General features: G+C 42.9%; 1 protein-coding gene across 1 annotated transcript in view; it reads right to left on the reverse strand.

Annotated features, from left to right (window-relative positions):
- LOC137342349 (tomoregulin-1-like) overlaps positions 1–13,575 on the reverse strand; it is a 224,748-nt gene that overhangs the window by 97,071 nt on the left and 114,102 nt on the right. The window contains exon 3 of the mRNA XM_068006288.1: positions 4,153–4,282. Within this exon, the coding sequence (XP_067862389.1) occupies positions 4,153–4,282 (130 nt within the window). The remainder of the gene's footprint in view (positions 1–4,152; positions 4,283–13,575) is intronic.

Consider the following 13,575-nt stretch of genomic DNA (forward strand, 5'->3'; position numbering starts at 1 on the left):
GCATTAGGGGCTTGGATGGAGAGAAATTTGTTGAGTATATTCAGGAGGAATTTCTCATTCAGTATGTGGATGGCCTGACTAGAGAGGGGGCAAAACTTGACCTCCTCTTGGGAAATAAGAGGTTTAGGGGTGATCTTATAGAAGTCTATAAAATAATGAGGGGCATAGATAAGGTAGATAGTCAAAATCTTTTCCCAAAGGTAGGGGAGTCTATAACGAGGGGGCATAGATTTAAGGTGAGAGGGGAGAGATACAAAAGGGTCCAGAGGGGCAATTTTTTCACTCAAAGGGTGGTGAGTGTCTGGAACGAGCTGCCAGAGGCAGTAGTAGAGTCGGGTACAATTTTGTCTTTTAAAAAGCATTTGGACAGTTACATGGGTAAGATGGGTATAGAGGGATATGGGCCAAGTGCAGGCAATTGGGACTAGCTTCGTGGTATAAACTGGGCGACATGGACATGTTGGGCCGAAGGGCCTGTTTCCATGTTGTAAACTTCTATGATTCTATGATTCTTGTCTCCTTTGATCCAGCCTGTTGCCAATCTACTTCAATAACCAACCACTATTCCACCTTATGGACCAACCTCCCATGCTGTACTGTATTAAAAGCCTGGCTCATGTACAGATAAACAATAAACATATAGTCTCCTTTTTCTAAAAGTCCAGTGCCTCCTCAAATTCTAATGGGTTTGTTCAGTCTAACGTCGGTGGTGGGGAAACTTTTAGAGACAATAATTTGGGACAAAACTAATTGGCACTTGGAAAAGTATGGGCTAATAAATGAAAGTTAGCAAGGATTTGTTAAGGGAAAATCGTGTTTGACTAACTTGATTGAGTTCTTTGATGAAGTAACAAAGAGGGTTGATGAGGATAATGCAATTGATGTTGTATATATGGACTTTCAAAAAGCATTTGATAAAGTACCACATAATAGACCTGTTAGCAAAATTAAAGCCCATGGGATTAAAGGGACAGTGGTTGTGTGGATATGAAATTGATTAAGGGACAGGAAGCAGAGACTCGTGGCGAACGGTTGTTTTTCAGACTGGAGGGAAGTGTATAGTGGTGTTCCCCAGGGGTCAGTATTAGGACCACTGCTCTTTTTGATATACATTAATGACCTAGACTTGGGTATACAGGGCATAATTTCAAAGTTTGCAGAAGACATGAAACTTGGAAAAGTAGTAAACAACGAGGAGGATAGTAACAGGCTTCAGGAGGATATCGACAGACTGGTGAAACGGGCAGACACATGGCAGATGAAATTTAACAGAGAACTAGGGGCCATGAATATAATATAGTCACTAATAAATCCAATAGGGAATTCAGGAGAAACTTCTTTACTCAGAGAATGGTTAGAATGTGGAACTTGCTACCACAAGAAGTAGTTGAGGTGACTAGCATTGATGCATTTAAGGGGAAGCTAGATAAATACATGAGGGAGAAAAGAATAGAAGGATATGTTGATGGCGTTGGATGAAGAAGGGTGGGAGGAGGCTCTTGTGGAGAGCATAAAAACTGGCATGGACCTGTAGGGCCGAATGGCCTGTATCAGTGATGTATATTCTATGTAATTCTATGTGATACATTTTGGTAGGAAGAATGAGGAGAGGCAATATAAACTAAATGGTGCAATTTTAAAGGGGGCAGGAACAGAGAGAACTGGGGGGTGGGGGGGTGTACGTACATAAATCTTTGAAGTGGCAGGACAAGTTGAGAAGGCTCTTAAAAAAGCATAAGGAGTCCTTGGCCTTATTAATAGAGGCCTAGAGTTTAAAAGCAAGGAAGTTATGCTAAACCTTTATAAAACACTGGTTAGGCCACAGCTGGAATACTGTGTTCAATTCTGGGCACCACACTTTAGGAAGGATATCAAGGCCTTAGAAAGGGTGCAGAAGAGATTTAATAGAATGGAACCAGGGATGAGGGACTTCAGTTATGTGGAGAGACTGGAGAAGCTGGGTTTTTTTTATATTCGTTCATGGGATGTGGGCGTCGCTGGCGAGGCTGGCATTTATTGCCCATCCCTAATTGCCCTTGAGAAGGTGGTGGTGAGCCGCCTTCTTGAACCGCTGCAGTCCGTGTGGTGACGGTTCTCCCACAGTGCTGTTAGGAAGGGAGTTCCAGGATTTTGACCCAGCGACGATGAAGAAACGGCGATATATTTCCAAGTCGGGATGGTGTGCGACTTACAGGTGGTGTTGTTCCCATGTGCCTGCTGCTCTTGTCCTTCTAGGTGGTAGAGGTCGTGGGTTTGGGAGGAGCTGTCAAAGAAGCCTTGGCGAGTTGCTGCAGTGCATCCTGTGGATGGTACACACTGCAGCCACTGTGCGCCGGTGGTGAAGGGAGTGAATGTTTAGGGTGGTGGATGGGGTGCCAATCAAGCGGACTACTTTTTCCTGGATGGTGTCGAGCTTCTTGAGTGTTGTTGGAGCTGCACTCATCCAGGCAAGTGGAGAGTATTCCATCACACTCCTGACTTGTGCCTTGTAGATGGCGGAAAGGCTTTGGGGAGTCAGGAGGTGAGTCACTTGGCGCAGAATACCCAGCCTCTGATCTGGTCTCGTAGCCACAGTATTTATATGACTGGTCCAGTTAAGTTTCTGGTCAATGGTGACCCCCTGGATGTTGATGGTGGGGGATTTGGCGATGGTAATGCCATTGAATGTCAAGGGGAGGTGGTTAGATCTCTCTTGTTGGAGATGGTCATTGCCTGGCACTTATCTGGTGTGAATGTTACTTGCCACTTATCAGCCCAAGCCTGGATGTTGTCCAGGTCTTGCTGCATGCGGGCTCGGACTGCTTCATTATTTGAGGGGTTGCGAATGGAACGGAACATTGTGCAATCATCAGCGAATATCCCCATTTCTGACCTTATGATGGAGGGAAGGTCATTGATGAAGCAGCTGAAGATGGTTGGGCCTAGGACACTGCCCTGAGGAACTCCTGCAGCAATGCCCTGGGGCTGAGATGATTGGCCTCCTTAAGAGTAGAGAAGGTTAAGAAAATATTTGATAGAGGCGTTCAAAGTCATGAACAGAGTAAATAAGGAGAAACTCTTACCAGTGGCAGAAGGGTCGGTAACCAGAGGACACAGATTTAAAGTGATTGGCAAAAGAGCCAGAGGTGACATGAGGAAAAAAAATTATGCAGCAAATTGTTGTGATCTGGAATGCACTGCCTGAATGGGTGGTGGAAGCAGATTCAATAATAACTTTAAAAAGTGAATTGGATAAATACTTGAAGGGAAAAAATTACAGGGCTATGGGGAAAAATCAGGGGAATAGGACTAATTGGATAGCTCTGCCAGAGACCCGGAGCAGGCATGATGGGCTGAATGGCCTCCTTCTATAATGTATCAATCTATGATTCTCCACTGGCGAAGGTCAGGATAGGATTTCCACCTGCAGCCCTTGCCCCCACCCCCCCTTACCCCGACCCATTTTCCTGGGTGGGGGCTTATTAACCATGTAGGGTAGACTCCCCGCCACACAGATGAAGCTCGCCTCTGCTGCTTGGGCAAATGGTACAGTGCTACATCAATATATCCCTTGCAGCACCTTGAAGAGGAGAAGGACATCTTAAATGTGACAAAATTGCCCCAAACACTTCTCAAGATTTTTAATTTATGGTCTCAGATTGAGATGACTGTTTGGGGCCAGAAGAAAGGATGACGTGGCCAATACTAATCCCGCTCCTCTACCATTGGCTATAGCAGGCTCACTGCTGCTACCCAAGGTATACCACCACCCCTGTCCTTGCAGTTCCTGCGGTCAGTGACAGCTGAGACAGGTGACAAAGAAATCGGCTGATTTCCCGGGCCTCACATACCCCCCCACCCCCCCCACAACCCCTTCGGTGTGACAGGTTGGTCAGAGTCAGACAGCCTAGATCCCTTGTAGAGGGGGGAGTAAAATTTACCATGCTGCAGTAGTCTTCCTCACCCCATTTCCTGCCACTATAGGTATAATGGAAGGAATAGTCATCTTCTGATATATTGTTAATAAGACCCTTCAGACAGTTATCTGCCAGTAAATGCTTTCACTTATCACGCAAGAGGGAATACTTAAGACATGTAATCACAATAATCACAGTTTAAAGTAATATCATTTTTTGCTCTAAAATGTTCCATATTCCAGCATGTAGTACGCACCTGTGTAGCATGGACCTTCTGTTACTGCTGTGATCTCTTTTTGATATTTGCATGCAGTTAGCCTCATGAAACATTCATTCTGGTAGGTATCTCCATTAGATGCACAAACAGGAATGTAATGCGTATGGCACTGAAAGACAGAAAAAAGGTTGCCGATGTTATATGTGCGGATCATGACACAAAATAGCACAATACAAATAACTGCTCTGAACATGAATCAATAGCAAGTGACTTAGGTAAACAGGAACAAAAAATTCTAATACTGTACCTCAATCACCTACTCCTTCATATAGCTATCCAATTTTCCCTTACATTTGTCCTCATTATCTGTTTGCACCGTTCCCTTGGATATCTGTTCCAAACATTCACCACTGTCTGCGTAAAGTAGTTGGCCCTGAATTTACTTGGGTCCAGACCTCAGTGGTAACTCAGGATCATGCCCAATGGTGTCCTTCAACACTGACTCTGCCAGAGTTTGTGGGGTCAGTGCAAGGACACTCATTAGTGTGGGGCAGACGGGCACAAGTGCCCACCTGCCCCATGCTGCCAGAAACTCCGGCCTTGTTCTGTCCTTGATTGGGGGGGGGGGGAAATAATGCCCAGGCTCACCCCGCCTCCCACCGCTGATCCCAGCACTGGTCTAATTGGCTCACTGAGCAAGAAAGCAGATCTGGCTGCATTCCAAACAAAAAATTCTGACTTCTTTGGGGATCGAGGTCGCTTGTCTGATTTAAAGTCAATCTCAAATGACTGAACTGTAATATTTAAAACATCTGCAATCCTGAGCCATGTTTTAAAATTCTAGTGATGGAGCTTGCACTTCATGAAAATTGTATTGAATGTATAAAGAAGTTAAAAAATCCTAGAATATATGCCACGGTGTTAGAATGGAACTGTCTAGTTCTTATGCACTCTGCTGTTAGGAAAAGTATAAAAGACAATACACTTCTGGTTAGAACATTCACAAAGTTGACCTTGACAACAGTCAATTACTTTAAAGCTTGTTGGCACAAAAATTAAATATTTGATTCAGACTTTCTTTTATTGATCGCTAAAGGGGAAAATCTTTTGCCAGAAGTGTATTTCTATAATGATCTTTGGAATGCATCTCTCCTACGAAATTAGCTCTGGAGCTGTGAATCTGTCTAGAATACAATATTTACAAATACTTATAGGGGTTGAATTTATGAATGTGCATCCTCGGCAGGGAGCTCCCCACACCAGGAGAGCCCATTGAGAAATCATTGGTGCATTCCCATCATTTTACTTCCATTAAAATTAAAATTGACCCTTTAGTGTACAAGCAGAAAAGGGCTATTTCCACTAATGTAGGAAACTAGGGATTATTGCTTGCAATATTAGTTCACATTTGACTGGCATTATTCTGTTCACTGTTACTAGTGCGTCTCTTAAAATACCGGTGAAAAGAATGTGCTACAAATGGGGGAGGGGAGACGGAAAATAACTGGAGGAGAGGCATAGACCTGGTGAAGCAGCGGGATATAAAACCTGCTGCTGCTTAAAGGGGCAATAGTAGCATTGGAGGAGCAAGAAATCTAGAAGACAGTGGTGTCAGCCAGAATCAAGAGTAGTACAGCAAACTTCAGGGACTTTGATCTGGATGTACTCCTAACAGAGATGTGGAGCAGGAGAGATGAGCTTTTTGGGGTCAGGGCACGAGACCCACTCTGCTGGGATGTGGAGATGCCGGTGATGGACTGGGGTTGACAATTGTAAACAATTTTACAACACCAAGTTATAGTCCAGCAATTTTATTTTAAATTCACAAACTTTCGGAGGCTTCCTCCTTCCTCAGGTGAACGATGTGGAAATGAAATCCTCGAAAAGAAACTCTGCTGGGGACAGCACTGGATGGCCCAAGCAGGCCAAAGTATGGTGATTTTATCCATTTTCCATTTTCTGCTCAATGTATGGCAGTCTACTTGGAACTTTTTCACCGCATTTGTCTTTATGCCTTATGACAGCATCACGCCTTTGTCCTATTGCTCGTTGTTGTAAAACCCTGAAGATTAATGTTTATAAATATCAATTAGTGGGAAACAGTGCAAATTATTTTATGGCTCTTCAGCTAGCTCAGATTATCAATTCAAGCCATGAGTATAATGAATTTCAATATGATATAAAAATCGAACATATGGAAGTCTCTGTGATGTACTGAAGTGTATAGGACATCAGAATAGCAACTGAAGCAAAAAACTCTTAAAGTTACAGTTCTAGAATTTGTTTACTGAATTATTCTTGTCTTCTTAAACTTAATCTTTGACCTGTACTAAATCCTGTCCTACTTCATTTTCTGAACCATAATTTTGCCACTGAATGTATTTTCGGTTTGGATTCCATTCTTCTGAGATTGATTAATGGTACATTATTAAGAGACAAAGCACTAGGCAATTGAGCAGCAGTTTTTAATTTAATGTCCAATGTGGAAAACTAAACCCCAATGGATGAAACATTACGACAGAATTCAAAAGTGATTGGATACTGTGATCACAAGACTGAGGTGAATATCATTCTTTCTTTGGCACATTGGTGCTTACGCCAATGCCTCATGCTTTTCAACATGTCAGGATCTGTAAAGATTTATTTTATTGAGTGTTGTGACCATGTTCCCTTGTGGTTTTCTCCATGAAAGGCACCATATAAATATAAGTTGTTGTGTTTCAGCATGATATAATTTTGTTAGGATTCCGTGCACGAGTTGCCAATCCCCAATTTATGGTTAGCATTTTAGGAAAAATACTTTGGCTGCTATTTATTAGTATGCTTTTTTAGGGTACAGAATTTACCATTTTTAGAATCTTGCCCACAACACAAAATCATGGACAAAATTGTATTTTTATTATTTGCTACCCTGTGAGGGGTGTTTCAGAGCCCTGGTACATCATTGTAGAGCATGTAGAGATACATTATGATCCACAGGCTTTGAGAAGAAACATTAGAACAAGAGCACAGTGACGTGCAAACACTTAGTAAACCTATCTCACCCATTTACTTGTCAATAACCATTTCCGTTACATTATATATAAACATTTGCACATAAGTACATCACAGTTAAGTACACATATAGATGTGAAATGTTGCCACTAATTAAAACATCATGCTGCCTATGTCTATTATGTAAACACCAAGGTTATTAACACCTGCTTGTGTTGATGACTTACTATTAAGATGCAGAGTACCATGGGGAAGGTGGATAAGGCAGATATCGTTGCAACAAGAATAATTCAAAAGTTCCAGTTAAGCAGCTCAAGGAAAGAAAATGTCAATCCCTATTGCTGCCACTCTTCTTGTGCTGTTTGTGTCCTTCTTCCTGGGGGAATTGTAATGTTTCCTCTTTATCCACTTCTGTGGTGTCAGCTTTGGCTCAGTGGCACTACTTTCACTTCTGCATCAGAAGGTTATGTGATCAAGCCCCACTGCAGGATTTGAGCACATAATGTAGGCTGACACTTCGATGCAGTACTGAGAGAGTGCTGTATTGTCAAATGAGACATTAAATCAAGGCCCTTCTGTCCTCTCAGGTGGATGTAAAAGATCCCATGGCACTATTTGAAAAAGAGATGGGAGTACGCCTGGTGTCCTGGACAACATTTATCCCTCAATCAGCGTTGCTAAAATGGAATATTTGGTCATTTATCTCATTGCTGTTTGTAGGACCTTGCTTTGCACAAATTAGCTGCTGTGCTTCCCTTTATTACAACATTAACTACAATTCAAAAGTACCTCATTGGCTGTGAAGCGCTTTGAGATATCCTGAGCTCATGGAAGGTGCTACATAAATCCAAGTTCTTTCTTTATCTTTGCTCTTGCAATGGTGTCTACTGCTCATTGGTGAATGGCATGCAGACACCTTTATCATTGACACTGTTGGTGCAGTATACAGAAAACCATAACTATAATGGTGACTTTATCAAGGTCCAGAAGCATTTAGATTCATTAACCCGCTGGTGGAAGAGTGGTGTGTGAAACCCCTATCCAACCACATGCTTAGTCGCTGACTCTGTCCCAAATTGCCACAGTCGCTCCGCCTGAGGTGTCTCAGGTCCTTCAGTGGTGATGATAAAAGATGGCCTGGCAGTCTTAAGTTCCAAAATGAGCAATTTTACCTTGAGCCAGAAGGTAATGGATCCCCTATAGTAACAATTACTTTAGTTTAGGTAAGGTTTTGAGCCTTTCCAAAGGTTCTCAGTTGGCAAGAGTTCCATTGGAATCTTTTAAGGGCATAATGGATAGAATTCCTGGGGTAGTCAGGGAACTTCCACAGACACGTTCCCTTGAATAAGGCTAACGACCAACCCTTCAGGAAAATGGCAACCCAAGAAAAAAGGGGCAGAATCCTGCCAGAACTGTCCTATTTTCCAGCCCCAATCCAGAGATCTGCCGGGATTGTTTGGCTTGGACAGGAATTTCAGGCCAATTGAATCATACAAATTACAGCGCATAAGGAATCAATATAGCCCGTTGAACTTGTGCAGGAGCGTAACTGGAGTTATCTACTTAAATCGCATTTCCCTGCCCTTATCTTTTATTAATCTTCTCCTTCAAATATTTATTCAATTCTCTCTTAAAAGCTAGTCAGTGCCTCAGTGGCCAATTGTGATAAAGCATTCCATCTCAAAAATCTCTTCCAACTTGCCCCTTTGTTCTTCTAGTAATAAACATGAGTCTATGCGACTAGGGGGGATTAAAAATGAAACAATGGGAACGCATCCCCAACCTGCCGCGTACACGCCCATTGTCGTTTTTAGGGCAGCGGGTTTCGAGGCGTCCGAGTGGGGACGCTTCATTAACATATTTAAATCAGACTCCTACATTGCAATTGGAAGCCCGATTTAAGTTTTACAGTTGCAGCGCGGGTTTCCCAGGGGCCAGGAAACCCAGCAGTGAAAGGTAGGTAGGAGGTGCCGGCTCTGCAAGCTAAGTGCCTTTTACAGCACTCCTTGTAGGCCAGGAGGAGCAGGAGTTTCATAATTTTAAAAACTTCTGTCAGATCTGCCCTCAATCTTCTCAAGACGAGTAAAAAAAGCCCCATTTTTTTTAACCTTTTTTCAAAACTATAACCTCCTATTCCAGGTACAATTCTAGCAATTCTTCACTGTATCCTTTCTTCTTATAATAGGGTGCCCAGAACTGTACATGATGCTCCATTTGCACCTAATCAACGTCCTGTAAAAATTCAATAGCACTTCCTTGCTTTTAAATTTATTGCACAGCTAAATTTCTAACCAAAGGCTTGCTTGATCAACACCCTGCTCTTGACATGGGACTCATTGTTCTACACCTCAGTCCTGCTGCACAATTAGTGCCAATAATTGGAACACAGAGTGCACTGTGACAAAAATGAATTATAACGTGCAGAGCCCCAGTGGGCTACATATCTCTCTCTGATGGCTTCAGACTGATACTTAAATTCAACAAAACAGGCTGAGGAATATTCTTTAAAAAAAAGTAACTGGGTTTGGGTCTCTTTCATTTTCTTGCAGCACATATCCTGTTGAAAGGCAGGTAACTCACAGAAAATGGCCCAGCTTGTTTTAATACACAACCAAAACAAAAAAAAGCCAAGAAATAGGTGTTAAGATTGATTTTCCTCTTTGTTGTGCCCAGGGAAGGTTCAGTTCTCAGGTACAGTGAAGATCAAATGGGGGTGAGACCTGATATATCAGGTGAGATTGCCAGGGAACCTCAAATTAATGTAACTTTGTCTGTGCCTGCAGTAGGCAGAGGCCAGTGTAAGGATGTTATTGAGGTAAGAGCAGAGTATTCCTGGCCATACTGTTTCACTTTGCTCTCTGTGCACCCAATGGGCATTCAAATGTTTGCCTGGCCCAAAAAAAGTTGGCAGTGGGACTTGTACCAGGACCCTCTGTGGACCAGAGGATCTACAAAGTTCCTGGTCACAGCCCAAAGATCAATGCTGGCATAAGGTAAGTCAAGTATTTCCCTCCCACCATGATCTTCAGGCCTCGGAACCTCCTAGCTACTGCTCTTCTGCAGCACCCAGAAGATCCCAATGCTGCCAGCTACATGCCTTTTTCCACCCCCTGATCCCAGTGCATATCCGTGGCAGCACATCTCCAGCATGCTGCACCTGCCAGTTAGTAATCAGAGGGTCCAGGGAGGAAAATTGTCCGTTACGTCTGCCCAGATATCCGAGGGAAAGGCCAAGCCAGTCAATTAAAAATATAAACACCTTGTGAATTTTGTTTTTTATATGTATTTGAATGGCTGCTCTTCTAGAATTTAAGAGACACATATGTAAATTTCCTTTGTCTCAGTTATTTTTTTGAAAAGTATTCCTCAGCCTGTCTTGTTGAAATTGAATATCAGTCTGAAGCCATCAGAAAGGAGTACGTAAGCCAAGAGACTCCAAGGATGGTCAGCAAAAAATCTACCACCTATAAGGTTAATATTTATATTGTAGTTTAGCACAACTATTTGTTGCATTCTGCCAATTCAAGGAGTGATTGTTAAGATTATAACTATTGTAAATCTACACTGTTTCATGCTGCTGTTCACTTATCCACTTACTGCTAATAAATCCGTTTGGCAGTTATAGCTTAAGCCAAAGTCTAATAAAGTGTTTATTCTACACCTTCTGAAGTTGAGAAAGATCACATGAGGGTATGTGATATAACCTGTGAGTTGAAATACGGTTACAAGAGTTTTCTGTTTGATCCCAGGGTATACTAGCAATGGCCAAGATATTAGGCAGGTCAAGGCACCCACCAGGCCATCAGGAGTGAGGGCTCACTTACAGGATTGGTCTGAAATGTTGAACCCACAAAAAAATCTAGAATAAATATACATACCAATCGTCAGTGTCTTAAGACTACAGTCAGTACTTTAACCCACGTGTCAGGTTATCAGCAGTTTACAAGAAAACCAACTCTTTTCACTGGGATTGGAAGCTGTTAGTATCAACAAATTAGACTGGTTAGATATTAGGACTGAAGCGTGTTTGAAGCAATCAACCAATCAGATATTACTTTCTCCCACTGCATATGAATTTGAGGGAGAAATGATTTCAGATGAGCTGATGGTTTCTGAGGGTTGTAATTACAAGTGCATTCATTTATTGCTTGTGCTTGAAGAAGTTAAATGCAATATAACAATCCAATAAAATGCAACTTTTAAAACATTTTCATTTTCCTCAAAGGAACTTTCTGGAGCATGCCTGACAGTTGTTTTATGTGAATGTTTATTTTGCTCAAGATTAGTTGCAGAAGATTATTTGAGATAAGGAAGCTGTTCCTGTTGTGAATATATTAACAGGCTTTACTTGAGATTTCCTATCACTGTACTTGCAGAATCACCAGGGCTTGGAAAATAAGAGGGGGTGGGGTAGGAATGGTAATTAGCTTTACTTAACCTAAAGAATTCCAGAGAGATCCCCATATTTATGACTTTACTACAGTGTACACAAGTAACATCATGGCGTAGAATTTCTGTGGGGATGATCCCGATCTACGCCATATCTCTGGGGTTTCCACTGATGTCACACTGGATGATTGGGAGAAAATGTGTGGAAGTTCCAGGTGCATGTATCTGGAGGGTAGATTTACTGGATTCTGTAAAGTTATATTGAAGTCTCTACAGCTACTTTTATTTACATATTTAAAATATATACCATATCTGTGATTATTTCTGCTTCCTCCCTCACTCTCCTGCCTGGGTCAAATTATCCCTTACTGCCTAAGCCTGCTTGACCTGAATACTGAACTTGGTCTTGACTAGTGTCTGAATAGCGGAGAGCAAATGGAAGTGCAGCTGCAAGCCTCTAAGGCCTGTAGCTGTGCTCCTGACAACTGACATCAGGGCCTTGGAGATCATCCTGGGGTGTTTTTAAAAAATTGGAAATTTGTCTGCTAAAGGTCTGGCCAGCCCCCGAGACCCAACAATCTCTCCAATCCACGGGAGTCTCAGGCTTTTGTGCCAGGTTTCTTCTGGTGATCATATGCCCATATACTGGGGCGCCCAATAATTGCATCCAGAGGACGCTGAGGCATGAGGTCAGGAATGCTGCTCTCATCTCATTATAATGGGAACATTGACCCTACACTACTACAGGCACAGGCCTACTCATCTACATTGCGTAAGCACCAGGAAATGCCGGAGCAGCTTGGGGGAGGAGGAAGGGGGGAGGGGCAGGAAACTGACTTAGTGGGTCGCCATCCCTTTTTCCTCACACCCTGCACCTGGGGAAAATCGAGTTCCCAGATGCAGTGAAGAGGAAAATCCACCCGAATAACTAAAATCAGATGGCGACCTCTGGGCACCATCAGAGAATGTATTGCAAACAATGTAAATTAGCACCAATTACCATTAGGATCCCTTAACAAGCCCTTAATTGGCATAATTATGCAGTGAATGATAAAATAATGCGAGAGTGTTGGTGTGTATAAATTTGTCTTCACAGAAAGGAAAACCACAGTTAGCGATCTAATATTGCTGTTGCATTTTTCCTAATTTTTCTCCCCTATTAACAAAAGCGGTACGGTAGCATAGCGGTTATGTTACTGGCCTTGTAATCCAAAGGCCTGGACTAATAATCCGAAGTCATGAGTTCAAATCCTGCCATGGCAGCTGGGGAATTTAAATTAAATTAAATAAAATCTGGAATTAAAATACTAGTATCAGTAATGATGGCCATGAAACTACCGGATTGTTGTAAAAACCCATCTGGTTCACTAATGTCCTTCAGGGAAGGAAACCTGCCGTCCTCACCCGGTCTGGCCTATATGTGACTCCAGACCCACAGCGATGTGGTTAATTCTTAATTGAGCTCTGAAATGGCCGAGCAAGCAGTTGTACAATCTCGCTTAAAAAAAGTCATAATAAGAATCAAACCGGACGGACCACTAGGCACCAGACACGACAAAGACAAACCAAGCCCTGTCGACCCTGCAAAGTCCTCCTCACTAACATCTGGGGACTTGTGCCAAAATTGGGAAAGCTGTCCCACAGACTAGTCAAGCAACAGCCTGACATAGCCATACTCACAGAATCATACCTTTCAGCCAATGTCCCAGACTCTTCCATCACCATCCTTGGCTATGTCCAGTCCCACCGGCAGTACAGACCGACCAGAGGTGGCGGTACAGTGATATACAGTCAGGAGGGAGTGGCCCTGGGAGTCCTCAACATTGACTCTGGACCCCATGAAATCTGATTGCATCAGGTAAAACATGGGCAAGGAAACCACCTACCGATCTCCCTCAGCTGATGAATCAGTCCTCCTCCATGTTGAACACCACGAGGAGGAAGCACTGAAGGTAGCAAGGGCACAGAATGTACTCTGGGTGGGGGATTTCAATGTCCATCACCAAGAGTGGCTCAGTAGCACCACTACCGGCCGAGTCCTGAAGGACATAGCTGCCAGACTGGGCCTGCGGCAGGTGA

This window comes from Heptranchias perlo, chromosome 2 (assembly GCF_035084215.1).
Source record: "Heptranchias perlo isolate sHepPer1 chromosome 2, sHepPer1.hap1, whole genome shotgun sequence".
NCBI lineage: Eukaryota > Metazoa > Chordata > Chondrichthyes > Hexanchiformes > Hexanchidae > Heptranchias > Heptranchias perlo.